The following is a 25,331-nucleotide window of genomic DNA, read 5'->3' as shown; positions in this document are numbered from 1 at the left end:
AATATTTGGCCTTAAGTCTAGTTGGGAGGGTGTTCATAAAATAAACTGGTTTTCACAAAAATTTCCAATACTGTTTAGAAGGGACATAAATGAGTATGGGTACGACAGCTTTATGTTCTGCACACATTTGTCATCACAGTATGTTGTAGCAGTAAAGCACAGCTGAATGTGAAAATCCACTACCAAAGGACAGAGACAGAGAGGGCTGGAAAAGACCACAGAGCACACAAGAGTAACAAAAGCAAAGCAAGCAGGGTTGTGAGGAATGCAGTGAATAGAAGACAATGGAGAGAAAGGCAGAATAAAAGAGGTTGTATAGCACTCAAAACTACTTATAGCCGTACAGAGAACAACCACACATTAGTGAAAAATAAAGCAAGATGAAGAAAAGAGTGAAGGAGAAAATGCTGATCTCTGGAGACAAGCTAAGAAGAAAAGGTCAGACAGAGCAGAGAAGCATGAGCAAGGGGAGAGATGTGCATGCAGCTCTCTTAAGACTTCATGTGTGTTGCCAGACAGTTCCTGAAGCAGCAGAAAAATGACGTCCGCAATGAGTGCTCTGAAGAAAACAAAAGAAGACTGGAAGCCACATAAACGGAAGGACAACACTCATTTTAGACAATTTTTGAGTGTTAGTGTTTCTGCAAAGGAAGTGCTGACCTTGCCGTATCCAGGAGACATAAGGCATGGTGTCCGCATGAGCCATGCATTCCATCACAGCTGTCCTTCCTGCAATCACAGTTATGTTCTTTGGAGGAGCAATAATTTCCACATCCACTGGCCCAATCTGAGGACCTGCAAAAACAAAGCCATGAGAGGGGCAGGGTGAAAAGCAAGACAACACAATCCAGTAGTGATCATGTGTAATGTAAATAATAAAAGAGACACAGATACAGTATGGCTCACCAACACTTAACAGGGAAGCAGAGGTCCAATGCAAACTCACCTGAAGTGACTGTGAGTCTGGCATCCTGGCTATACTGTATGCGAGATGCACTTGCTGCCATGCAACGATAGGTTCCGGTATCTTCCTGTTGGACATTGACTATCTGCAGAACACCATTTGGAAGGGTAATAAATCTGGAGGAGACAGGACAGGAAGGTCACATTATACTGTACCCTGTGAAAGCTAGTAATAGGACTAAAATAGCCTAATTCACACAGGGCATCAAAGCAGGACAAGGCAGAGCACTTCTTGTCAAAATAATAAAAAGTTAAAAATTGTTCTAAAAAAAAAAAACCATAATATATAAATATATATATATACACACATACAGTGGTGTGAAAAACTATTTGCCCCCTTCCTGATTTCTTATTCTTCTGCATGTTTGTCACACAAAATGTTTCTGATCATCAAACACATTTAACCATTAGTCAAATATAACACAAGTAAACACAAAATGCAGTTTTTAAATGATGGTTTTTATTATTTATGGAGAAAAAAAATCCAAACCTACCTGTGAAAAAGTAATTGCCCCCTTGTTAAAAAATCACCTAACTGTGGTGTATCACACCTGAGTTCAATTTCCGTAGCCACCCCCAGGCCTGATTACTGCCACACCTGTTTCAATCAAGAAATCACTTAAATAGGAGCTGCCTGACACAGAGAAGTAGACCAAAAGCACCTCAAAAGCTAGACATCATGCCAAGATCCAAAGAAATTCAGGAACAAATGAGAACAGAAGTAATTGAGATCTATCAGTCTGGTAAAGGTTATAAAGCCATTTCTAAAGCTTTGGGACTCCAGCGAACCACAGTGAGAGCCATTATCCACAAATGGCAAAAACATGGAACAGTGGTGAACCTTCCCAGGAGTGGCCGGCCGACCAAAATTACCCCAAGAGCGTAGAGACGACTCATCCAAGAGGTCACAAAAGACCCCAGGACAACGTCTAAAGAACTGCAGGCCTCACTTGCCTCAATTAAGGTCAGTGTTCACGACTCCACCATAAGAAAGAGACTGGGCAAAAACGGCCTGCATGGCAGATTTCCAAGACGCAAACCACTGTTAAGCAAAAAGAACATTAGGGCTCGTCTCAATTTTGCTAAAAACATCTCAATGATTGCCAAGACTTCTGGGAAAATACCTTGTGGACTGATGAGACAAAAGTTGAACGTTTTGGAAGACAAATGTCCCATTACATCTGGCGGAAAAGGAACGCAGCATTTCAGAAAAAGAACCAACAGTAAAATATGGTGGTGGTAGTGTGATGGTCTGGGGTTGTTTTGCTGCTTCAGGACCTGGAAGGCTTGCTGTGATAGATGGAACCATGAATTCTACTGTCTACCAAAAAATCCTGAAGGAGAATGTTCGGCCATCTGTTCGTCAACTCAAGCTGAAGCGATCTTGGGTGGACAATGACCCAAAACACACCAGCAAATCCACCTCTGAATGGCTGAAGAAAAACAAAATGAAGACTTTGGAGTGGCCTAGTCAAAGTCCTGACCTGAATCCAATTGAGATGCTATGGCATGACCTTAAAAAGGCGGTTCATGCTAGAAAACCCTCAAATAAAGCTGAATTACAACAATTCTGCAAAGATGAATGGGCCAAAATTCCTCCAGAGCGCTGTAAAAGACTCATTGCAAGTTATCGCAAATGCTTGATTGCAGTTATTGCTGCTAAGGGTGGCCCAACCAGTTATTAGGTTCAGGGGGCAGTTACTTTTTCACACAGGGCCATGTAGGTTTGGATTTTTTTTTCTCCCTAAATAATAAAAACCATCATTTAAAAACTGCATTTTGTGTTTACTTGTGTTATATTTGACTAATGGTTAAATGTGTTTGATGATCAGAAACATTTTGTGCGACAAACATGCAAAAGAATAGGAAATCGGGAAGGGGGCAAATAGTTTTTCACACCACTGTGTGTGTATATATATATATATTAAGACGACAAGAAAAAGAAAATATAGGGCAACCAGAAAGCAGATTATGGAAATAAATGGAGGGGAACCAGTGCCTCCCAGTTTGCTTGCCAGCTGTATTCTCTTGACCAGGCACAACTGTATACATCTCAAACTATGGATGAAAAAGTCAAAAAAACAAAAAACAAAAGAAAAACACTTTGTATAAAAGAATCGGTAACCTGTAAATGTTTACACTAAAATGTGAACGGGTGGCATGGTGACGCAGTGGGTAGCACTGATGCCTCGCAGTTAGGAGACCCGGGTTCACTTCCCGGGTCCTCCCTGCGTGGATTTTGCATGTTCTCTCCGTGTCTCCGTGGGTTTCCTCTTGGTACTCCGGTTTCCTCCTACAGTCCAAAGACATTTAGGTTAGGTGCATTGGAGATTATAAATTGTCCCTAGTGTGGGGGTGTGTGAGTGTGTCTGAGCCCTGTGGTGGGCTGGTGCCCAGCCCGGGGTTTGTTTCCTGCCTTGTGCCCTGTGTGGGCTGGGACTGGCTCCAGCGGACCCCCGTGACCCTGTAGTTAGGATATAGTGGGTTGGATAATGGATGGATGGATGGATAAAATGTGAACTCGATGTCAAATTGTAACAACTGAAAACAGAGCAATTTCATTTTATTCTTATTTTTGGCCAATTTGGCGGAGTCCTGGAAAGTCAGAAATGTGGTACTTCGTTTGGCTCACCCTATAGATGGCTGGTGCTTAGATGTTGGGACAAGAGGTTTCAAATGTGCAGCATGCCTTCTTCTGTTTGCTGCTAGGATGCCTTTCTCTTTTCCCCCCGCATTTTGCCCTCTTGAGAAGTGCTCATACACGCTCTCCCTCTTGAATAAATGTCAGCATCACAGAACATTAGACATGCTACAGATAATTGCACTAGTTTTCCTATATTTATTTTTGCACATTACTTCTAGCACAGGTCTACTGCTGTTTCTGAATGGTCGGCTTGTATCATTATTAGTGAAACAGACGGCCACAATTGTGTTCAACAGAGGGCTGTGTGGGACTGACTTTTAAAATACGTCATTCTCACTCTAATTGTATTATTCTGCTCCTGAACCCATCACAGCAAGAAAGTGGCAGCTGGATTTCTTTTTATCAAGGACAACAGAAAAAATGTAACTATTGTTAAGTTTTTAACTTAAAAAGCGCCATTTTGAAGAGAATTTTAATATCAGAAAAGCTAGCTTAAACAATAGGTATAGATTTCCATTTTACAGAAAATATACCCGCAGTCCATGCACTAACTGGCTGTTGTGTTGGCACACGTTGCCTAAAACAGTGAGTTGTAACTAAAGACAATGATTCAGGTCACTTCTGGTACACTCATGCAAAAAGGGGTAAAAAAAAAAAAAAATTAAAACACAAGAAATAGTTTTAAGGGCATTAATTAGTTTTGTCCAGCATGTCAACCTCCTGCAGTACTGAACTGATGTAACTCACTATAGATTGAGTTTTATTCTGTACTAGCTGTCCCCCATGGCTCCGCCTGCATAGTAGTTAAACAGAACAAACTTTAAAAATCAATAAAAAAAATGCAAAAAAAATTATAATAATAATTTCTATTGAGAAGAATTTATATTGATAACTTTTGTATCTGAGGGCCTCTTGATATACAATATTTTTGGTTTTGCTATCAGGGGTGAGAATGTAGCTTTGATCCCTTTGCCAAAAATGTAAAAAGTTGGTAAGGTTATCTCTGGCCAAGCGAAAGGTAGGTACACTTCAATGTCAAACGTTGGCACTGTATCTAATCATGTTCAGCACTGATGGGAGAGCGTCCACCGCGTGGAGAGAAGAGCACGTGGCTGTGATTTCTCTGCAAATGAGCAAGTACCCTCTAAAACACACATAGCTGTGATCTCTCTCTCAAAAACGTCAAAACGTTACACTTTATCAATCTCTAGATGATAATGTCTGCTGAACAAACAGGTATCACTAGCTAAGTGGTGGCAAGGAACGCTCCAATAAGTGGTGACTTGAACAGAGGCTGGCGCATGAGTAAGGATGGCTCCCTACTTCTGTGGTCTCATCTCCCCCTCCCCTCAGCCTGTCTCTCAGATTTGCGCAAATAAATCAGTGCTGCAACCGAACTCTAATTCTTAGCGTGATGAGAGAAGTCGCAAAAAAATCAACCAGAATGTTCAAGTAAATTATATATAAAAAAAAAAACAGATTTAAATCCATTAAGTAGTTCTCTTGTGAAAAGTGGACAGACAGACGTTGGAGTTTTATATTATATATATATATATATATATTTACTACAAAAGAAAATCTTGAGTCGAGACTATTGCCAAGAGATTTTTTCCAAGTCCCGTGATACAAGACTATTGCCAAGAGATTTTTTCAAGATCCGGCCTCCTCTCAACTATTTTCAATCACGCCCACGATCCTCTCATCTCTCATTTGTGTGAATGCTTTTGTCAGACATAGGTCCTGCGCTCTCAGCGCTTATAAATTTTGACGTTTTCCTCACTTTAAGTTCCCAATAAAAGAAGACTTATCATGTCCAAATCTTACTGAAGAATTTCATCCTGAAGGGTTATAAACAGAAGAAATGAGTACATGGGCAATTCTAGCACAGAGAAACAATGAAGTCAAACGAATTAATGTGAAAACTGTTGATAGGTTACATGGCAAATTGGTTAAATGCAGATCAGTAGACTATGCTGAAACAGTTGGTGGTGATGGTGCAGAAGATGAAAACATCAACTTACATTCTGTAGGATATCTACAACAGTTAACAACGCTCGGTCTTCCACTGGCCGAATTACTGTTGTAAGAAGGATGTATCGTAATGTTATTGTGTAATTTATGTCTGAGTGATGGGCTATGCAATAAGACAAGATTAGTTGTATTCAAAATTGGTTGAATAATTCTGACATGTAAATTTTAACAGGCAACAAGAAAGATAATGTAGTACATCTTCCACAGATAACCAAAATAAATGAACCAAAATGAATCAAAATTCAATGCAATATTGACGAAAAGATAATTCAAAAAATTGTTTGTACTTAAGTTTTACAGTAAAAGAGCAAGTTTAAAAAGTATTTACGTGTTAATTTCAAAGCCAAACAGAATGAAAATGTATAACACAACAAACACCTCTTACGCAACATGAAACATTATTTCCTTTCACTTTATTACGTTTTACTATTTTTTACTATGGTTAATTACTTGCTGTAACGTAAAATAGTTAGTTCCATTATGCATATGTAACAATACTAATGAAAATAACAATCTGTTTAAATTGTACATCCTCTTCCCTATACGCAAGTGTATATATACACTTAATATATATAAGTGTATATATACACAGTTTACTGAGTATGCGACACATGTTTTCGTCCTTATTTGGGCTCATCAGGCGTACACACTCCACTGCTCCCCTTACGGGGATCGAACCTCAGACGTCAGCGTTAGAGATGAAGTCCCTTTACGCTGCGCCACAGCGTGTAGTTCATTTATTTGACAGCCGGTAGATCGGAGTAATTACATTCATAGCATCCGTGTTCTGAGATATTTTATTTATATTATATATATATATATTTGTTAACGTTATACTTTCTTAATAATAATTCAAATACATTGTATGTATACAGATTATTTTGTAAAAACTCTGCTAAATAAATTAATAATGAAAAGGCAGCACACACTGATCAATTATAATACAACATTTAGTAGCTATTTAATTTTGTGAAACATGTAAAGACTCAACAATAATGAGGCAGAGGCAGCATTATTACAGCTTCTGGCCTTTGATAGAAAAGAGAACCATTACAGACAGTAAGAAAAGTTCATGAATAACTACATTTAACATGTTTCAGAAATTGTAATCAATTCCGACAGGGCCTTCTACGTGCATTACAGGTAGAATAAAGCTATGTGAAGGGTATGCCAATTCACTTTCCCTTTGACTACATCACTTTATGCAGAATGTGATATAGACCTTTGTCAAGAAGTGCATTTTTAAATGGAGCTTGCCACATTTATCTGAAACCTGTGGCATTTCACATAGACCTTTTAAGGAGGTGTGTACAAGCCAAATGCTCTCCATGCCTGACAGGCAGCCAATGATTTCAGCGGTTTCTTGTGTTGCTTTGAAGTTTTGATCACCCAGCTTTCACCTTCAGGCATTGCAAATGACATTTTTAAATGATCCATAACTCACTGCTTTTGGTTGTCTTGTTATGGCCTACAGTTATGCCTTGTGTTTCCATTTTCACCATGGAATTTTAGTCAGTAATTAAAAAAAATATATCTAAGTAGTTTAGTTTGGACAGTACATGTACCCTTACATGAAAGCACCACACCACTTTTAAAACTAGTTGCTATAAGCTCAAAGGACTTAAGGCAGTTGTAGCTTCCTGATATCGGAGTACTTACGCTACATTTATTGCTAGAGTGGAATGAATTAGATAAGACAAAGGTCCCATTGTAACAATTTTATTTTACAATCAGCATCTCAAGCAAATCAGAAGTAACCCACCTTTCAACCATGACATATATAACTACAATTAGCTAAAAGTTAAATGTAAATATTTAGAGGCTTGGGTCCATGAGCAGAGCTAAGATTTTGGTCTTTATTAGAATAAAAACATTCTTTCAGAAGCATGCCAATCACATCATGCCTTGTTAATAGAAGTTAAAAGCATGGTCTCAGACGTCATTCTAAGATGGCAACTAGACTATGGAGAACATAGAATCACTTTTAAATTATTGACATATCATTTTCAGGTTAAGTTCACCAAAAATGATAGTAAACAGGAACTGTCCAGCATTTTCAAACATTTCAGAATGCTGGGACATGACCCAATTAAACGTCTCAGGAACTACACCTGTGAGAAAACACCTGCTTTGATATTAATTTGACAGTATCTAACTTTGAAATCACTCTCTACTGAAACTTACAATACGCTAAAACAACAAATCTTGCATAGTATATATACGGACACCCATTTTCAGAGGACAAGCTTGAGCTATGAAATGCAGTGCTTTAGGTACAGGATTTTGGTGTCTGGTGCCTGGTGAACACAATTCTACACCAGTCATTCTACTTTGTACCAATTTCCACCAAATTCATTTTGATACATTTTAGAGGTCTATGTTAGCAATTTGAGGACTTGCATGCATACCTTTGAGGAGCCTACTAAGGCAGCAAAAGGAAAAAAATAACAGGACATGATTTTGGATGAGAGACATTTGCATCCATCACAAGATCACAGATGCTAGCCTGCAACTGAATACATTTAACAATGGCAAAGGAGACACTGGGCAGCCATTTATCAATTCTCTTTCATAGCTGGCAAACGCTTGATACATTTGCACATTACCTTTTATTTTTATCATCACTCATATTATCTTTAAGAATCATTCATTCATTTTCCACCACTTATTCAAGATTGGGTTACAGGGGTTAATAGTCTTAGCATTGAGGCCCATACATCCTTTTCCTCAGCCATATTTGCCAACTCATAACAAGGGATCTCAAGGTGTTCCCAGGCCATCTCGTAGATATAAAACTCTCCCAGTGAGCCCCGAGTCTTCCCTGGGGTCACCTCCTAGCTGGTTGTGCCTGCAAAACCTCTGGAAGGAGGCCTCCCGGAGGCATCTGTATCAAATGCCTGAACCAACTCAATTGGCTTCTCTCCCAATTTCTCCCAGATGTCTGTGTTTTTCACCCTGTCATTAAGGGACAGCCCAGCCACCCTGCAGAGAAAGCTCATTTCAGGTGCTTGTACCAGCGATCTCATCCTTTTGTTCATTACCCTAAACTCATGACCATAAGTTAGGGTAGGGATTTAGATCAACTGGTAAATCAAGAACTATGCCTTCTAGCCCAGCTCCTTCTTCACCACTACAGATCAGTATAGCGACCGCATAACTGCACTCACCACCTTGATCTGCCCGTCAATCTCACCATCTCTTTCCCCCTCACTTGTGAACAAAACACCAAGATACTTAAACTCCTCCCCTTGAGGCAGTAAGTCACCTCCCACTCAGAAAGGACAGTCCACCTTTTTCCTACCTTTCCTACTTTAAGAATCAAAATTATAAAAGTAATATCTATCCATCCATCCATCCATTTTCTAACCCGCTGAATCTGAATACAGGGTCACGGGGGTCTGCTGGAGCCAATCCCAGCCAACACAGGGCACAAGGCAGGAACCAATCCTGGGCAGGGTGCCAACCCACCGCAGGACACACACAAACACACACTAGGGCCAATTTAGAATCGCCAATCCACCTAACCTGCATGTCTTTGGATTGTGGGAGGAAACCTAATATCTATCCATGTACACATATTTATTTCTAAGTTCAAATTAAATAATGCTTTATTGTATGCTATTTTACGCATTTATTGCATGTTATTTCGTGTATTGCTGATAGATTTGTAAACATTAGTAGTGCTCTAAATCTGTCAATCTGAAATCTGCTACATGAAAATAAAAATGTATTGTGCATAACAAACTGCTTAATGCGGACTACGGCGCACTTGGCAGGTTTTGTACCTATCAGCTGGATAGTGCACAAACATGCCCGCTGCACATAAGAGTGAACTCACCTGTCCTTCAGTCTACATCAGGATAATTATGGAAAAAAAAAAAAAACATATTGGCAACCGTGGAGAAGGAAATGCCCGTTGGTCACTTGGAGAAATACACTAACCATAACCAAGCAAGCTAAAATACCATACACACCGTCCATCCATTATCCAACCCGCTATATCATAACTACAGGGTCACGGGGGTCTGCTGGAGCCAATCCTAGCCAACACAGCGCGCAAGGCAGGAAACAAACCCCGGGCAGGGTGTCAGCCCACCGCAGTACTATACACACTTTCCTCTAAAATATAGGCTTTACAGCAATTAAGAGTCTCTTTCTTGTGTTTGAGGTTCCTGAGATACCCTATTTACAGCTCACACGTTTCTGAATGTTCCTTGTATACGAACACTGAAATTTGTTTAAAAATCTCTGGAGTGGAAACCTTTACTTAGAAATATCTGAAATTCAAACATTTGTATAGAAATATTTGGAGTGACAATCAGTCAGTGCATCATGTGGTTCATGCTGGGGTAAAAGTATCAGAAATGATATAGCTTTAACATTATTTTCTGTTTTAACTGCTCTTAAAAATAAAACAGGGTTGTACCATCAGAAGCTCATTATCCACATATAGCAACCCAGAAAGAAAAAACAAATAATGCATGCAAGCCGAGCGAATGGAACTAACCTGGGTTGGGAGGGCACAGGTGACTGGTCCTTCTCCCAGGTGATAAGAGGCGGAGGCAGACCATCCACGTGACACTCAAAACGTGCCAGGCCCTGCTGTGGCACAGATTGGGGTACTGGGTGAAGCATGAAATGAGAGAGTGCTGCAGAGAGAATAGCAGAGTGTCAGGAAGAGAAGAGAAAGGGACCCTCAAAAGATGAAGCAGAAACATGCAAAAGAGAAAACAACTTGTTGGCCTTATGGTCAAACAGATACCCAAGATGTGATGGGGATCAGTTTGAAGACAAATGCACTGAAGAAACACTTGGGAAGATGTTGTCATGGAAGTGAGTTAGAGAATTTCTAACTTGGGTTGTGAAAAAGAGAAGGATTATTTGGAGAGGCGCATCAGTACGAGTTTAGTCAGGTAAAGACTGATCAGGGCAAAAGGAAGTTACCATGCGAATGTCCAGCATTTAAAAAAATGGTTGACTAGCCTGGAGAGGCAAGGTCTGATTACACAAAGACATACAGGTAAGATTGTTTAGGTGACTGTGCTGCCATGTTGGAATACACAGCACTGACTCTAGATTGGATAATGTGTCTTTCTGTACATATGACTCATCTAAATATAGAGAGGGAAAACTTCCGTGGAAATAACAGTAGCTACCATAAAGGCAGCGGAGGGATGGGCACTAGTCTGTTGACAGTAAGCTTGCAGCATTTATTCAGAATGAGGAGCTAAACAGGCATCGGTAAAGAAAGTCCACGAGTAATTAAAGAAATTAAAAATGGTGCTTGCAGGTAAGACCACAGCTATACACCAAATAGAAAGGCAGACATAAGGGTATGCTTGCATTTGAGCAACCAGGGAAATAACAGACCAAAAGGACAAAGTGTGCAGACAGATGAAAAGGCAGTCCCAAAGATTGGTAAAAGTGGTACATGACCCATCTTAATCCACCTTGCAGCTACCCAAGAACCTAATAATTTAACTAATCTAAAAAAAACTATGACCAATGTCAACCTACCTGACCTATGCAAGTGTAAAACAACAACTAGTATCATTTCGACAGTAAACTCTGTAACAAGTGGACACCATGAATCATCTACTTACTTGAAAGCTGGACAGTCACAGTACGGCTGATGATGGATCCAAATGAGTTTGTGGAGATGCAGGTGTAACTACCCTCCGGTGTGGGCAATCCATCACTGTCATTCTGAGGTCTGGCAGTAATGTGTAGAGAACCATTTGGCAGCAGACGCAGCAGATCATGACTCACAACAGGCAGCCCATCCTTCAGCCAGGAGATGTTAACAGGCTGGACCAGAGCTGCCAGGTGGCAGTCCAGCACCAGCTCTTGAGTCATATCCAAGAGCACAGAAACTGGACCAGCACCACAGCTCACTTCTAGGGAACAGACTTCATCTGGGAAGGCAGAAAAGGATAAGAAGCAAGTTAAAAGGTGGATGTGCTGTTGATCAATGGAACACTCAGAACACAACTAGCCCCGAATCTCTTCTACTGCACTCAGTGCGTCTAGTGATCAGTTTGAGAAGAAGGAATAATGTCAACTGAAAATATACAACAGTTTCGCCTCAGATAACTATCATCTAAACACAAAACGCTAGCATTTCTCCACCGATTCAATGCACCTGCTTAATACAACTTTTGTAAGCACACATGGAATGTCTCAAAGCCATATCGCAATAAAGGACTTTAACAGTGGTTTTCAGTGGTAGTCTTCTTTTCCATGATCCTAGCAACTCAGAGGCGTTTGCAGCATGCTCCTGTAACCACCAGTTTCCTAGTATGACATTCCCAGCGACTCACTCAAACTAGCTCACGAATCGGTTTAATTTTTGTCTTTAGTCATTCTGGTGGGCTCAGCATGCATGAGAGCAGACAAGCAATGAATGCTCATCTGGAAGTTCAATGCAAATAATGCAACAACAAGGAATAAGGAATGTATGTGCTTTGGATCTCAAAAAGAAATGAGAAGCTTGTCTGTCTTGTGTTTCGGGTTTTACAAACTACGATAGAATTTCGAAAAAGAAAAAAAGGGCTGTGATTGTGGCCGGACTCGTTAACCGGACTGTTAAACCTTCGCAAAGCACTAGCTCCATCAGGCAGAACATGAATATTGGCTGGCAGAAAAAGGGACAATCAAGACTGTGCTGGAAAGTCATCATGCATTTGCTAAATTAAACATACCCAGTGATTTTCAGTCATATAAACTGACCTGGCCCAGCTACTCGGCACCTGTAGCTGGCAAGTCTGACATATATTGTGACTAGAAGTCATATAATGTTATGATGGCTTTAACTGCTGCCACTTCACAAATCTAAAGGATTAGGCAAAGGGTTGTCAAAAACATGGTGATGGGTTTAATCCTGTACACTGGGTGCAGCATGATAAATAGCAAAGTAGGTGAGGGAGACAACAGAAAGTAAATCACCCAACCACATGTTAGTAAGCAGACTTCAAGATGAAGATGATATGGGGAGCATGGTGTGAACACTTTCAACATTTAAAATTGGCATGGTTAAATGGTAAGATAAGGAAAAGCACAGCAGTCATGTGGTTTAACACTAGGAAAGAACTTTTAGGAGCTATTCACGAGTTTAAAAGTAGAAAAAACAAAGCACTTCTGAAAGGACTTGCAACATCTGCCAATTGTCCAACCGGATGTTGCGGAGATCCACACAAAAGTGGCATAGTAATTAAGAGACACGTTAGGCGTGGGGTAACAAATTGTGGCAGAAGAGCTTCCAGATAATACAAACAATGAAGTGAACAAGAAAAAGCAGTTCTTTGACATCGGTGTCCCAATAAGGACACTGCAAAGCAGGTCGGCATGATGTCTGAATTTTGATAAATGACAATGCTGTTAAAACAAATAAGCAAAAGTGTATTTGAGAAAGCTGAAGAGCCTGTGAACTGAAAGCTGTGACACAGGCACCTGGGAGAAGGAGACGGGAACCGTTTAGAACGGCTGACAACTACTTGAAAGAAGTGCACAAAGAAATGCACAGTTGAACCCACCTGCCACGCCCCCATAAAAAAGAAAATATCTAAAGAAATAGAATAAGCAGAGCATGAAACCTAGATAGATGGCATTTGGGAAGGGAGCAGGCGAGAAAGTGGATGGACAAAGCGAGCCGGGGGGTAGTTAACTAAAATAATGACAACTGAGTGACAACAACTAGAAAAGATGAAATGGTGGGATGGTGCAACCTAGAAACGGGGTGGTGTAACCATGAGGGCAGAAAAACATGGAAGAGACGGGCAACCGAGAAACATGTTAAGAACGCAGCCACGCAACCGAGAGACAGCAGCTGACAAGAAACAACCGGCCAGTCAGGGCATCTCTTACCTGCAACGGACAGCAGCAATGACAATGTGCAGAGCGCAACAAGCTCGTCCAGTGCCATCGAAACGCCTTTGTACTGGGCAGGACTCCGTGTTTCCAAAGCGTCTCATGTGTTTACGTGAAGAAGAGACACCTCTCTCCACAACCTATCGCCATCTTGCCCGAGCGCTGCTGGAGTGTGCAAGTTACCCAGAGCCAAGTCCCACTTTAGGTGTCCAGCGGAGGTGCCTGAGCTGCGGCCAACAAAGCGCCACTGAAGAGAGTGGCATCAAGTCGCCCCGCCCCTCTATGCACAGCCTATCCAATCCTAATGCGCTCTCAATTACGACGGCCCTATTTGTATCCCTCATACCCGCTCGCTCTGCATTCCCCGCCCATGTTGTCCTAACTGTCCAGTCCTACATATTTATTTTTCGGTTCCAGTTCTCTAATCTTTTGTTCGCTCTTTTTCATGTCTCCGCCCTACTATACACTGTCTGCCCAATCCTCCGAAGCCCTGCCGGCTCCGCCCTTATTTGCATGCCAAAACCCCTCCCATTTGTCATTTGCCCCATCTACAATCTAGACATTCTTCGCTGTACAGATTTTCTTTTTAGTTTGTTTGCTTTCTTTTTAAAGGATCTGGACTACAAGCCGTGAGTTTGACACCCCGGATTATGAATATTTTCTTTTATTAACCAAACAACATGCATTTTTTGATATCATTAAGCCATTTATAAATAAAGTGATAATTATTTACAAGAAATAAATTGTTTATATTTAAAAGGCATTTTCTCAATGGCAATTTACCAATTCCTTTTTATTTACAAGGGTTCAAAAGTAATCCAACTAGTAATCCAAACACTTCATGCTGCACAGAAACACAACTGATCAGTGTGCCAGTAAATAGTATGGCATATTCACACATACACACACTCATCTTGTGCCACTTAAGAGTTTCTACGTAACCCGGATGTCTTTGACATGTTGGAGTAACTACACACAAACCCACAGATCGACTGTTAAGAGTGCAGAAATTTCACCCAGTCTGCTACATCAGGGAGCCTGTTTTGCTAACTACCTTGCTACTACAGGTGATTTATTTAAAAAAAATGGTAATGGGTGTTGTACCCACATTCAAAATTCTCAATGCAATGAGCAGAGGTATGAGTTTTGGTGGTTTTCTGAATTAATGAGTAAGCAGCAGAGAGAATTAAGAACTAAAAATCTTCAAAACTAGGCAAACACCTGGACAATACAGATTAATAAGAGAAGTGCAATATATGTAGGGCAAAAGTATATTAGTATTATAAGTATGAGACAGACAATGCTGACTTACAGGAACCAACCTCTAAACTTGACTTGCAGCCTTATGTTCACACACACAGTAAAACTGCAAGTGTTAATTTAAGACTTTAAGTGTTATAAGCGGGTCCACTCTTTCCTTATATACTGTACAATTTTGAGGGTTACTTTATTATTGGAAGAGATCATTTAACACTGGTGATTTTGCTCTGCACCATTCTCATCATTCAGAGAACAGATACTAGTAATTTAAAGGGTAAACTGTGCAATGTAAATTGAGGGAAATCTCAGGCTATGTAATGTTCTAGTGAGACCACATCTGGAATGATGCATGCAAGCATGATCACCATGGCACAGAAAAGACGTACTCTAGAAGATGCACAGTAATTAACAACCACATGTAACCCTAGAGTAAAAGACATGCCGTGTGCTTTTGTGACTGCCTACAAGAATTAAACATTTTCGGTCATGAATCAGGAAAGACCCATTACCCGTTTTCAAAATTCTCAAACATATCCTCAAAGTGGGGAAATGTATTAAAGTAGATATTTCAGAAAATTTTTTCATACATATAATTTCTGTTCTTCATACAGGCCTGTTCTCTCTGCTCCGAGTCTTCTTGTTTCATTTAACTAGGCCTATCTTCTTGCTTCAAATTGTAAAAATGTACCTCATATCGGCGTTGAACAAGACAGCTGAAAGCGAGAAATGCAAACTCAGTAGCATCTCAGACATGATAATTCTATTGGGCAAAATAAAAGTATTGTGCAAAACACATGAATGAAATCATTACATTATCTGAGATAAACTGTAAACCAACAATTCATACCCGGGAGCTGACTTTTGGCCGCGCCCCAACACAATCACAGCCAATCAACAACGCACAGTGGGTTGGAACTTTGTGACAAAGACTGCGCACTGATAGGCGGTCTCGCTTTACAACAATCCAATCAACAAAGGGCTATGTATACCTACGCATAGCAAAATAGAACCGGTTTATCCATGACAGGCCTCAAGAATCAGGACTCTGGTGCAGTAGTGGATGCAATTAATATTTTTCAGTTACTTTTAGTTATGTTTACTTTTCATTAACATAACCATTTATGTTTGAAACAAATAAATTATAGTATTGCATTTGACTACCGAAATCCATTCATCTATTTAATTTTCATGCCAGTTTAATCTATTCTATTAGACAGAGGCACATTGGACCAGTGAAAACATAAGTTTAAGAAATTTAAAATAAGCGTGAAAGACGACACTAGACGTTATCAGTGCGACGCGCAGATGAGTATTCAAATGCCTCTGGCGATTGTGCAGTCAGAGCGGCTTTCAAAGTTAAAAAAAGAAAATTGCAATTAGCCCAATTCTTAAATTTAAACAAGTTTACACCCCATCAACAGAATTCATTCATGGCTAAACGACCAGTTTTTTGAGTTAAGGCCCCCTTCGAAGCTCGGCGAAGTCACAACTATCTGTACTTGTCTTATTGCATTTTATTATATTTGTAAAGTTTGCACTTAAGTGCTAGATGTGTTGTTTGGGGGCTATTAAATTATACGCTCGCATCTTTACCAAAGAAGTAACGTTATTGATTATCCCTAACCCGAGTGTAACATTTAACTAATTAAAGGGACCGACGTCTCCTGGCTGCAATTGAATTAGGGCTGGCTTTAGGGATAGTCACTAAAGCTCTTATGTAAAGGCGCGCGATGCCAATGTAGTAGTAGTATTGATGTAGTATAGTAAGAAATACTGTATGGATGTGCTTGTTATTTGTGCAATGCAACTAAACCCGATCCCTTTGTGCACGCGACCACTTCACAAAACGTCCGCTGAATGGCTGAACACTCCCTCCTTTCAGTTGCAGCGTTGCGCTGGTTTGCATTGTCGCAGACTGACATCGGACGCTTACGCACGCCAGTTTCTTAGGTTGTATCTTTCGTGTCCGGTTTATCTTCAAAATCTGTTCATCCTATGGATTTTAGATTTTAGAAACTGACTCCCAGCGAACAAGCGAGTATTTCCTAGCGCCAAACCAGGCGAGTGTGTACTTCAGATCCTGCGGCCAGTGTGTTGTAGTTGCTAAAATCGAAAGTCACAAAACGCTTTCCCTGGGTTACAGCAGGGGGTGGAGCTTTTGGAAAATGTATAGCATAAATACTGTATAAACACAACGGGCAATGACAGAATTGGACTATCTGTGTGCCTAAGCAATGTGTTATTGTGCACGTGGTATAAAATACGAATTTATTGTTAAGAATAAATGTGTATGGTACATTTCATAGATTAGTCAAAGCCTGTTGCAGTAGAAACAAGATTGGACCTACTATGAAACTAATGAAGGTTAAGTTTCAGGGTCCCTAATCCTGGAGGAGCCCTACATGCGACTTTAGGCCACATTGCTTAAAAAGTTTGGGTGTCTGTTGTGTGAGATTTTTTTTAAATAATAACAAAATGTAATTCAATACAAAATATTAGTTAAAATAAAAATACAAGATTATAAAAGGATCATGTGAGCTAGCCATACCCAGACATTAAAGTTAAGGACGTTTTATTCTAAATATATCAATCTATTATCCAACCCGCTATATCCTAACTACAGGGTCACGGGGGTCTGCTGGAGCCAATCCCAGCCAACAGAGGGTGCAAGGCAGGAAACAAGCCCCGGGCAGGGCGCACAAACACATACATTCACCAAGCACAATCGCCAATACACCTAACCTGCATGTCTTTGGACTGTGGGAGGAAACCCACGCAGACAACATGAAAACTCGAACCCGGGTCTCCTAACTGCGAGGCAGCAGCGCCACCGTAGTGCCCAGTCTAAATATACGTAATATGAAATAATTATAAATACTTTAAAACACTATTAACATTTATGACAGAATTTTTTATTTCTTATTAAAAGTATTGATCTGAGGCTAGCCATAATCAAAAAAAATGAAAGCATATTTTGTTGTTTGCAGTCACTGTAAAGGACGTTTCTGCAACTTTTTATTTATTTCTCATAGGTGTCTAAAATAAAAAGATTACATGAACAGTGGCCCATTCTATGTTTTATCATCATTTTGTGATGCACCATGCATGTATTTAATCAAAATCAGGGATGTAGTGGTTATTGTTTTTAATTGTGGTGGTCTGTCGTGAGAAAAGTCAGTTTAAGTTAGCTGTGTAACATCAACACCTCAAGAATATTATTTTAAGTGTTGGTTCCTGCCTTGCGGCCGATTTTCAATCGTTTGAGAAAAGATTGATTATCTGAAAATATACATTTAGTTTACATGTGTGCAATGAATCTATGAAAAATCCACGATTTTAAATTGTAATAATAATAATAATGTAATGATAAAATGTAATAATAATAATATATTGGTTACCCCGTGTTGGGATGGTTCCATCCTTATGTTCGTGGCTGCCGTACTAGAAAAACAATGACAGTAAAGGATAGATAGACTGATTTACCTTTAAGGTTAGTTGTTATTTTCAATTGTTCTGCTTCATTAAACCCCTACACATTTTATTGTATAAACATCTTGATTTCAGTTTGGTCTGAGCTGTTTCTTTTATCCGAACAGCTTGTACTTAGTGCTTGCTATTGAAAACAAAGCCAAACAAAATGCGACAGAAGTTCAAAAGAATAAAACGCTGACACAATGTACAAATACAGCAAAAAGCCCTACGTTTCCTGGTCCAGCACTGTAATTTTGCTAAGCGACGCGCGCACGAAATATTAGTGGTCGCGCACGTCGCTTCTCCTGGAGCGCGCACGCCTGCTCGTCGCCGCATGTACTGATCCTTGTCTCTTTCCTTGATTTTTGCAGGCAAGTGCGGCAGGTCGGGGAGCAAGGCAGAGCAGCGCAGCCGGGGAGATGCAGACCCTCACTCCGCAGGTGTACTGGGCCCAGAGACACGAAGACATCTACCTGCGCGTGGAACTGAGCGATGTGAAGGTGAGTGTTACGTCGATCGACCGCCTGCGTTTATACTGGGTGACGAGAATGGGGTCGCTTCTGGAATGTTCCACTTTTGAATACCGCAGTGCACCAAAGCCACCTTCCGCGTTTCCCAGAGAGGGTCTTGGACTCGGAATGATCTCTGGATGAAAACATCCTAGCCGCCATAAGTGAGGTCCCGACACAGAAAATTGCAGTAGCTATTACAAGTAAGGTGCTCCGAAGGTTTTCGGAATCTTCAGATCACGGATTGGATAACAAGGTACTGGAGTAAGGTTGGCATTCTCAGTGGTCATTTTTGTTATGATGGACCCATATGAGTTTTGAAGGCGATCACCACCAGAGACGAGACACCCTGAAGACAACCATGTAAGCTCCTTTAGTATGGGGATGCAGGTCATAAAATGTTATTGTTACTCAAAAGCACCTCACTCAGTCAGCCTACTGGGAAAGGGTGGCTGCCTTGCAACTGGAGAAATAACATGGGGAGTAGTAGATGACTCACAGATACCCAGAACAGAGAGGCACACAAATTGAGGAAGGTGCTGCCTAATTTGTTGACACTTAAATGTTTACAGTTTCCTTTTTGACAGCTCTGTAAGGCCTAGATCAGTTCCGCAGTTGGTAAATTGTGTCAGCCACAGAATGAATAAAGAGGAGTTTAGAAACTGTTGGCGTTTTGGAAAGAACAAATTTGCATTTCTAGCAGGGGTGGATTCACTGTATTGACCTGTCTCCATTCTAGTTTTGAGTGACCTCACAGCCTCTGCTTATCATATTTACCTTCTTTCTTTTGCAGGACACTGAGGTCACCCTGAAAGAAAATATCTTGCACTTCCGAGGTTGGTCATATGTCAGTTGTTCAACTCTCTCTTGTCAATGCTACCTTTCTCACTTGTTACTTCTTTCTAGCCCAGGGACATGGAGCTAAAGGGGAGAATGAATACCAGTTTTCTTTGGAGTTCTTGGACCTTGTCCGAGATAAGGTATGGGGACACTTCAGTTCTTTTTTGTGGCTGGTGGTGACAAGGAATTTTGGCTAAAAGTTTTTTTTTTTTTTTCAGCCAGTGTGCAAAACAACTGAACGACAAGTGAACATTACGGTCAAAAAAGTAGAGCCATGCTGGTGGGAAAGGCTGACCAAGCAAGAACGCAAGCCCCTTTTTCTGTCCCCAGATTTTGATCGTTGGCAGGAGGAGTCGGATGCGGAGATGGAGCTCCGAGCTGAGGTAGATTAGTTTCAGGTGCTTCTACCCAGGAGTCTTCACAGTGCTCCATAGACCAGCTGTTACCCCAACCTAAATCTTCTATGGGCAGCAGCACACACTTTTTAGTAAGTTGTACTCAACCAAAAACAATTTTTCCCCATTTACTCCTGGTAGGAAGAAAAAATCAGCAAGCTGAGAGTGGAATCAAGGGTCCCACGAGATCGTAAGTGACAGTCCTTTCATGTTTTGGCATGGCCTATAAGCTCCCCTCCTTTTCTGACCTCACTGCTCATCCTCTCCCTCCAGCCCTAAGGACACTGAAGCGTGGCTACATTTTTATGTACAATTTGGTGCAGTTTCTCGGCTTCTCCTGGATATTTGTCAATATGACTGTTCGCCTGTTTATTCTGGGCCAAGGTAAGCTGGATGCGATTGTAGTGTTGTTTGAAGTTGTTGCCTTCATTTCCCCAACATCATCACTCAACGACTCACTCCCCTCTACTACAGATTCTTTCTACGACACTTTCCACACAATGGCAGACATGATGTACTTCTGTCAGATTTTAGCGGCTGCTGAGATCGTCCATGCTTCTATAGGCCTTGTGAAAACTGTGCTGATCCCGACAGTGATTCAGGTACATATTGGATGGGAGCTGGCACTGGATATCCTGCTAAGCAAAGGCACCTCAGATTGTTAACCTGTTCTTGTCTTGCAGGTTCTTGGAAGGAACGTCATCCTCTTCGTCATCTTTGGCAGCTTGGTGGACATGCAGAATAAAGCTGTGGTTTTCTTTGTCTTTTACTTTTGGAGTGCAATCGAAATCTTCAGGTGGGTATTTACAACTGCTGTGAGGCTAAAGTGATGGTAAGCAGTTTATAACGAGATGGGTGTCCGTTCTCTCTGCAGGTACCCATACTACATGCTGTCCTGCATCGACTCAGAATGGAAGCTGCTGACATGGCTGAGATACACCATCTGGATTCCTCTTTATCCCCTCGGCGTCCTAGCTGAAGGTAGGTTACAAACGACCAGCTCAGACTATTTTGATATTATTGTCACCACTGCAGTATGCCTGAGTCCCACCTTTTGTCTTGACACCACAGCTGTGGCCGTGATCCAGTCCCTTCGTATATTCACTGAAACTGGCCTCTACAGCATTGACATCCCCTGGCCGCTGTCTTTCTCAATCAGCTTCTCCTATGTGCTACAAATCTACCTGGTGCTGATGCTTCTGGGTAAGTACTGCTTGGACTACCAAGGTTAAAGGGCAACTCTAATTTGGTTTAGCATGTCAGTGTGCCTTGTAATGGCTTTTTGTCCAGTGTTGCCAAAATATACACCAGCTCCCTGTAACACTGAAATGGTTGAGCGGATTAGAAAATCCACAGATAGTTTTGTCATTTGTTTGTGAACTGCTCCTTTCTCTTTTCTTTCCGCTCTTCAGGCCTTTTTGTTAACTTCCGTCACCTTTACAAACAGAGGAGGAGGAGAGGTTTACGTAACAAAAAGAAGAAGATGAATTAGCTGCTTACCCAAAAAGGGAACCGGCTGCCTTTGCACAGATACACTCCCTTGTGTGCCCTTGCCATCCTCTGCTCTCGTCTGTTGCTGCCTTTAATATATATATATTTTTTTTAAAGAAAAGGCAGCACCCAAAGTCAGCGTTTCTTGTTTGGGTGCTAGTGGTGAGTTGGACTTGCGTGTCAGGAAGATACATTGGTGTCCACCTTATTGTCTTAACGGTTTAAATTCAGGAAAAGTTGGTTGTGTGTGTGTGTGTGTGTGTCAGTGGCTAGGCATGTTGGACCAGGATATCGTGAGCCAGGCTAGCCACGCTGTCCCAGTATCTTTATCTCTGCCTCTGTTGGCAGTGGATGTGTGAGCACTCGAGCACAAGAGGATGTTTCCAGCCTTTTGAATGTGAAGCATGAGTTTGCATCTTTAGCTATGACAGGTGTGAGCAGCAGAAATAAAATCTCAGGGAAGTTAGTAAAGGGTGTATTCAGAATGGAGGCGAGGCCTCAAGATTGTTAATTGTAATAAAACAAATAAAAAAAGTAAAAAACTTGATTGTTATCTCAGTTTATTAGGATTTTTGATGCTTCTTCTTTGGGGAAAGACTGGTACTTCAGATCTGGTTTGCTTCTCTGCTTTCCTACACTCTTAAAACTGTGGTTTTTAAATTACATTTTATGGTTCTTTACTGGGTTGTGTGGTTCCTCAGAGCTCCATTGCTTGGTAAAGCAGCATTTCATTCTGGGAAGAGTTCTTTGCATGTGAAGCTGTTTTTTTTTGTGCTTTGAATAACTTCCTAACATATAGAAAACAACATTTTTTTAATTAATCGTAGACTAACTAGCAGAACACTAACAGATTAAGAAAGCCAGGACTTTGCCTGTTATTGTTATAGTGCTATTGTATGCAGCAAGAGTCCCTTCAAAATCATGGCCCATTGGTATTTTACAAAACTGTTACCATCTGTTCCTGGTATGGAGCCTGCTATAGATCTAAATAAATAAAGGTTCTATTTGGAACCTTCATTTGGATGGGCTTCTTGGGAACCAAAATTGATTCCCCCATGGCAGTGCTCTGAATTTCCATTCTTGCACATTCATTTTGATGAGTATAGTATGGAGGCTGGGTAAGTGCATCTTGAATTGGATGCTTGGAGATTGTCAGTCAGGTAGCAAAACCTATAAAGAGGGGGAGATGTGTAACTCTTAATGTGAGGTTAATGAAGAACATCATTCTTACAATTCTAAAATATTGGTTAACTTTTAGCTACTGCTATTCTCGAAGGCAAAGAAGACACTCTTAACATTTTCTGCTAAGGATTGATCGGGAGGATTTGTATTTGGTCATTTCCAGGAGCTTACATAACTGTTTTCTGCAATTCAAAAAATGTGGAAGAAGGTATCAGGAAGATTATGGTGTTTTTCCAGACTTTTCCATAAACCCTTGTTGTGTTACGGCTGACCTTTTAACAGAATGAGGGACTGGCACCAGACAAACCACCAACACAGTTACCGCCACAGTATTGTGCTTACGTTGTAGCTGCCTTACTGCACAATTTTGATGAGAAATCTCTTTATTATAAAAGGAAATCCTGGGACGAGACTTTCTCAGAGATAATTTCAACTCTCGCGAGAGATAATTTCGGGTCACGTGAGACAAGACTTTTTGCCAAGAGATTTTGACAAGTCCTGCACTTCTCTCAAACATTTACAAACACGCCCACGGTCCAATCACTTCTCATTTGTGTGAATGCTTTTGTCAAACACAGTTCCTGCCCTCTCAGCTCCAAGTGGGGTTGGAAATAAAAGACAAAGAGTAGAAGACAAAGTAGAATGTTGTTAAGAGGTTCAAAAATGTTGGCACAATACATGTGCAAAGCAGGTTAGAGACTATGAAAGTACTAAAATTCAAAAGTCTCAAAAACATATTTGAAAAATCACATTAGCACTAAGAAACGGAAATTATTGCTCAGTGAAATAACGGAACAGCGAAAAGAGATCGAATATATGGCGATAAGTGATATGACTGAAGTATGTAGTTATTGTTCGGCTTTAAACTTTAAGTCGGCGACTTGTAGATCTTCTAATTCACGTTGCCATCAGGGTAGAGTAGTGTTTCTTCCCAATGAAGACGCCTATCCGCGACAATGAAAAGATTTGTTGTTTGGTGAAAGTGAAATCCACATATGCGCAAGCAGCAGAGACGTGAAGTGGGGCAAAGCCCCCTAGTTTATCTTAAAACCAAACTAACACCAAGTTTCTAAAGATGTTCACAAATCGGTATGCCTTTGAAATGCATTCATTTTGTTTTACTCTAAACAATACTTTTATCTTCAGTTAACCTGCTGCGTACGTCTCATTTTTCTCACTGTCTCCTTTGTCAGTGGTTCCTGATGGCCTTACTGGTTTTGTGACTGTGGATGAACTAATGCAGTAGCTTTCAAACTGGAGGCTGTGGCCACTAGCTTGCAATTGTATGGATCACAACATTCCTGGCCAGGTTAACATTTAAAAAAAATAATAAAATAAGAGTTGTGAAGTTTGACTTTAAATTATCCCAGGTAGTTTTTCAAATAAACGTAACTCAAAATATCCATTAATGTTGCAGTATTTTTAGTTTTGTTAACCAGCTGTATCTCAAAGGTTGTAAGTTGTCTTGGATAAAGACAACAGCCAAATTAGAAGTAATGATCGAAATTGTATATTTTTCTGCACTAGCCTTCCAATGAGGAAGAAAGATGAATGTTAGCAATTATTAATGATTAAATGCATGTATTTAAGTTTTATTTTAATGTTATTAATATTAAGTAACAATGGGAAGCTTTTGTTTCAGAAGGAGTCACAAATGTTCGGTAGCCTTCCTCCTTCCAAAAAATAAATAAAAAATCCGGCTGAATACAGAAGCACAACTGTGCAGCTGTGAAGCAGGCTCAGCCTTTACATTGATTTGGAACCATTTGTGAGTTATTTTTATCTTTTTTTGATCATAAGTTACATGTGAGTTATGAATGACCTTTTTCCTGCTTTCTTCTAATTCATGTCTTGTTGCAAATCGTCATATTGAAGTATTAAAAGGCTTTTCTAAATTCCGTATCAATCTATCCTACCATTTCATTAAAAATTTCTTTCGGCATGTACAGTACTTGGCAAATTAAAAAAAAATCACAATACACTAAAAACTATCAATAATCCCTTGTTAAAATTCCCAAATGCAATATTAGGGTAAAATAAATATCCTGAAAAAGTTGAGCACACAACAATTTAAGACGGAAAAATGGAGGCACAAAACATTGTAATTTATGGAGGTGGTGGATCAGCAAAAGGGTTGTGTACCCCAGCATAGAGATATCATGTCATAGTTGATCAGATACAGAATGTTTCACTTCACAGCATTGGGTTTATAATAGTGGAGGGGCCACAAACAGACGAGGCTGTACAAGGCTTTGGGGGGTCATTGGCTTAAGTTCAGGAAACCCAGGATTAACATATTAACGTATAGATTTGTTCTTCAAAAGTCATTTCTGATTTTTTAATCACTGTATATAATAATGGAAAAACCACAACATTGTCTAGAATGTGAAAACTACAGTTATAGCTTGTGTATTTTCACAAACGGTTGTCATTAATGTGTAGTTCTCTGGAAAACCAATACAGGGTGGTCCAGATCTAATTATGCAGATCCAGATCGTCTGGATGATTTTGATTTATGCGGGGACGATTTGAGTTCAGCGCGAAGATGATTCTTTATGTTGTCAGTTCGCACACATCTTGATAGTCCGGGATTTTTCGGGTGATTTTCTATGTAATAAACTTAATAAGTTATAGCATAATGAAAATTGCACAATTAGATCTGGACCACCCTATAAACAT

The 25,331-nt window shown here is 40.4% G+C and overlaps 2 protein-coding genes across 3 annotated transcripts in view; one reads left to right on the top strand and one right to left on the bottom strand.

Annotated features, from left to right (window-relative positions):
* The window catches only part of igdcc4 (immunoglobulin superfamily, DCC subclass, member 4), a 32,177-nt gene extending 18,330 nt beyond the window's left edge, over positions 1-13,847 (bottom strand). The window contains exons 1-5 of one of the 2 annotated variants that reach the window (XM_039773545.1): positions 13,502-13,847; positions 11,242-11,553; positions 10,146-10,287; positions 947-1,080; positions 661-795 (exon numbers count right to left, since the gene is read on the bottom strand). In XM_039773545.1, coding sequence (XP_039629479.1) covers positions 661-795; positions 947-1,080; positions 10,146-10,287; positions 11,242-11,553; positions 13,502-13,559 — 781 coding nt within the window. In that variant the 5' untranslated portion in view covers positions 13,560-13,847. Of the gene's footprint in view, positions 1-660; positions 796-946; positions 1,081-10,145; positions 10,288-11,241; positions 11,554-13,501 lie in introns of those variants that run through there. The other variant, XM_039773546.1, reaches the window with a different exon arrangement.
* Positions 13,848-18,546: 4,699 nt separating this feature from the next.
* On the top strand, positions 18,547-22,017 carry hacd3 (3-hydroxyacyl-CoA dehydratase 3). Its single transcript, XM_039773544.1, has 11 exons — positions 18,547-18,735; positions 19,538-19,580; positions 19,651-19,724; positions 19,803-19,967; positions 20,121-20,169; positions 20,253-20,363; positions 20,454-20,581; positions 20,663-20,775; positions 20,854-20,960; positions 21,051-21,182; positions 21,392-22,017. The coding sequence occupies exons 1-11, from the start codon at positions 18,655-18,657 to the stop codon at positions 21,469-21,471; spliced, it is 1,083 nt and encodes a 360-aa protein (XP_039629478.1). The 5' UTR covers positions 18,547-18,654; the 3' UTR covers positions 21,472-22,017.
* The last annotated feature ends 3,314 nt before the right edge of the window (positions 22,018-25,331 follow it).

This window comes from Polypterus senegalus, chromosome 12 (genome assembly GCF_016835505.1).
Source record: "Polypterus senegalus isolate Bchr_013 chromosome 12, ASM1683550v1, whole genome shotgun sequence".
NCBI classification, from domain to species: Eukaryota; Metazoa; Chordata; class Cladistia; order Polypteriformes; family Polypteridae; genus Polypterus; species Polypterus senegalus.
This window is presented reverse-complemented; position numbering and strand designations above follow the sequence as displayed.

Excerpts from the sequence above, each read along its gene's own strand:
- hacd3 (XM_039773544.1), top strand. The coding sequence starts at position 18,655 with ATGCAGACCCTCACTCCGCAGGTGTACTGGGCCCAGAGACACGAAGAC. Across the intron at positions 20,776-20,853 it reads AGTGCAATCGAAATCTTCAG|GTACCCATACTACATGCTGT; the intron begins GTGGGTATTTAC and ends TTCTCTCTGCAG. Across the intron at positions 21,183-21,391 it reads CCTGGTGCTGATGCTTCTGG|GCCTTTTTGTTAACTTCCGT; the intron begins GTAAGTACTGCT and ends TCCGCTCTTCAG.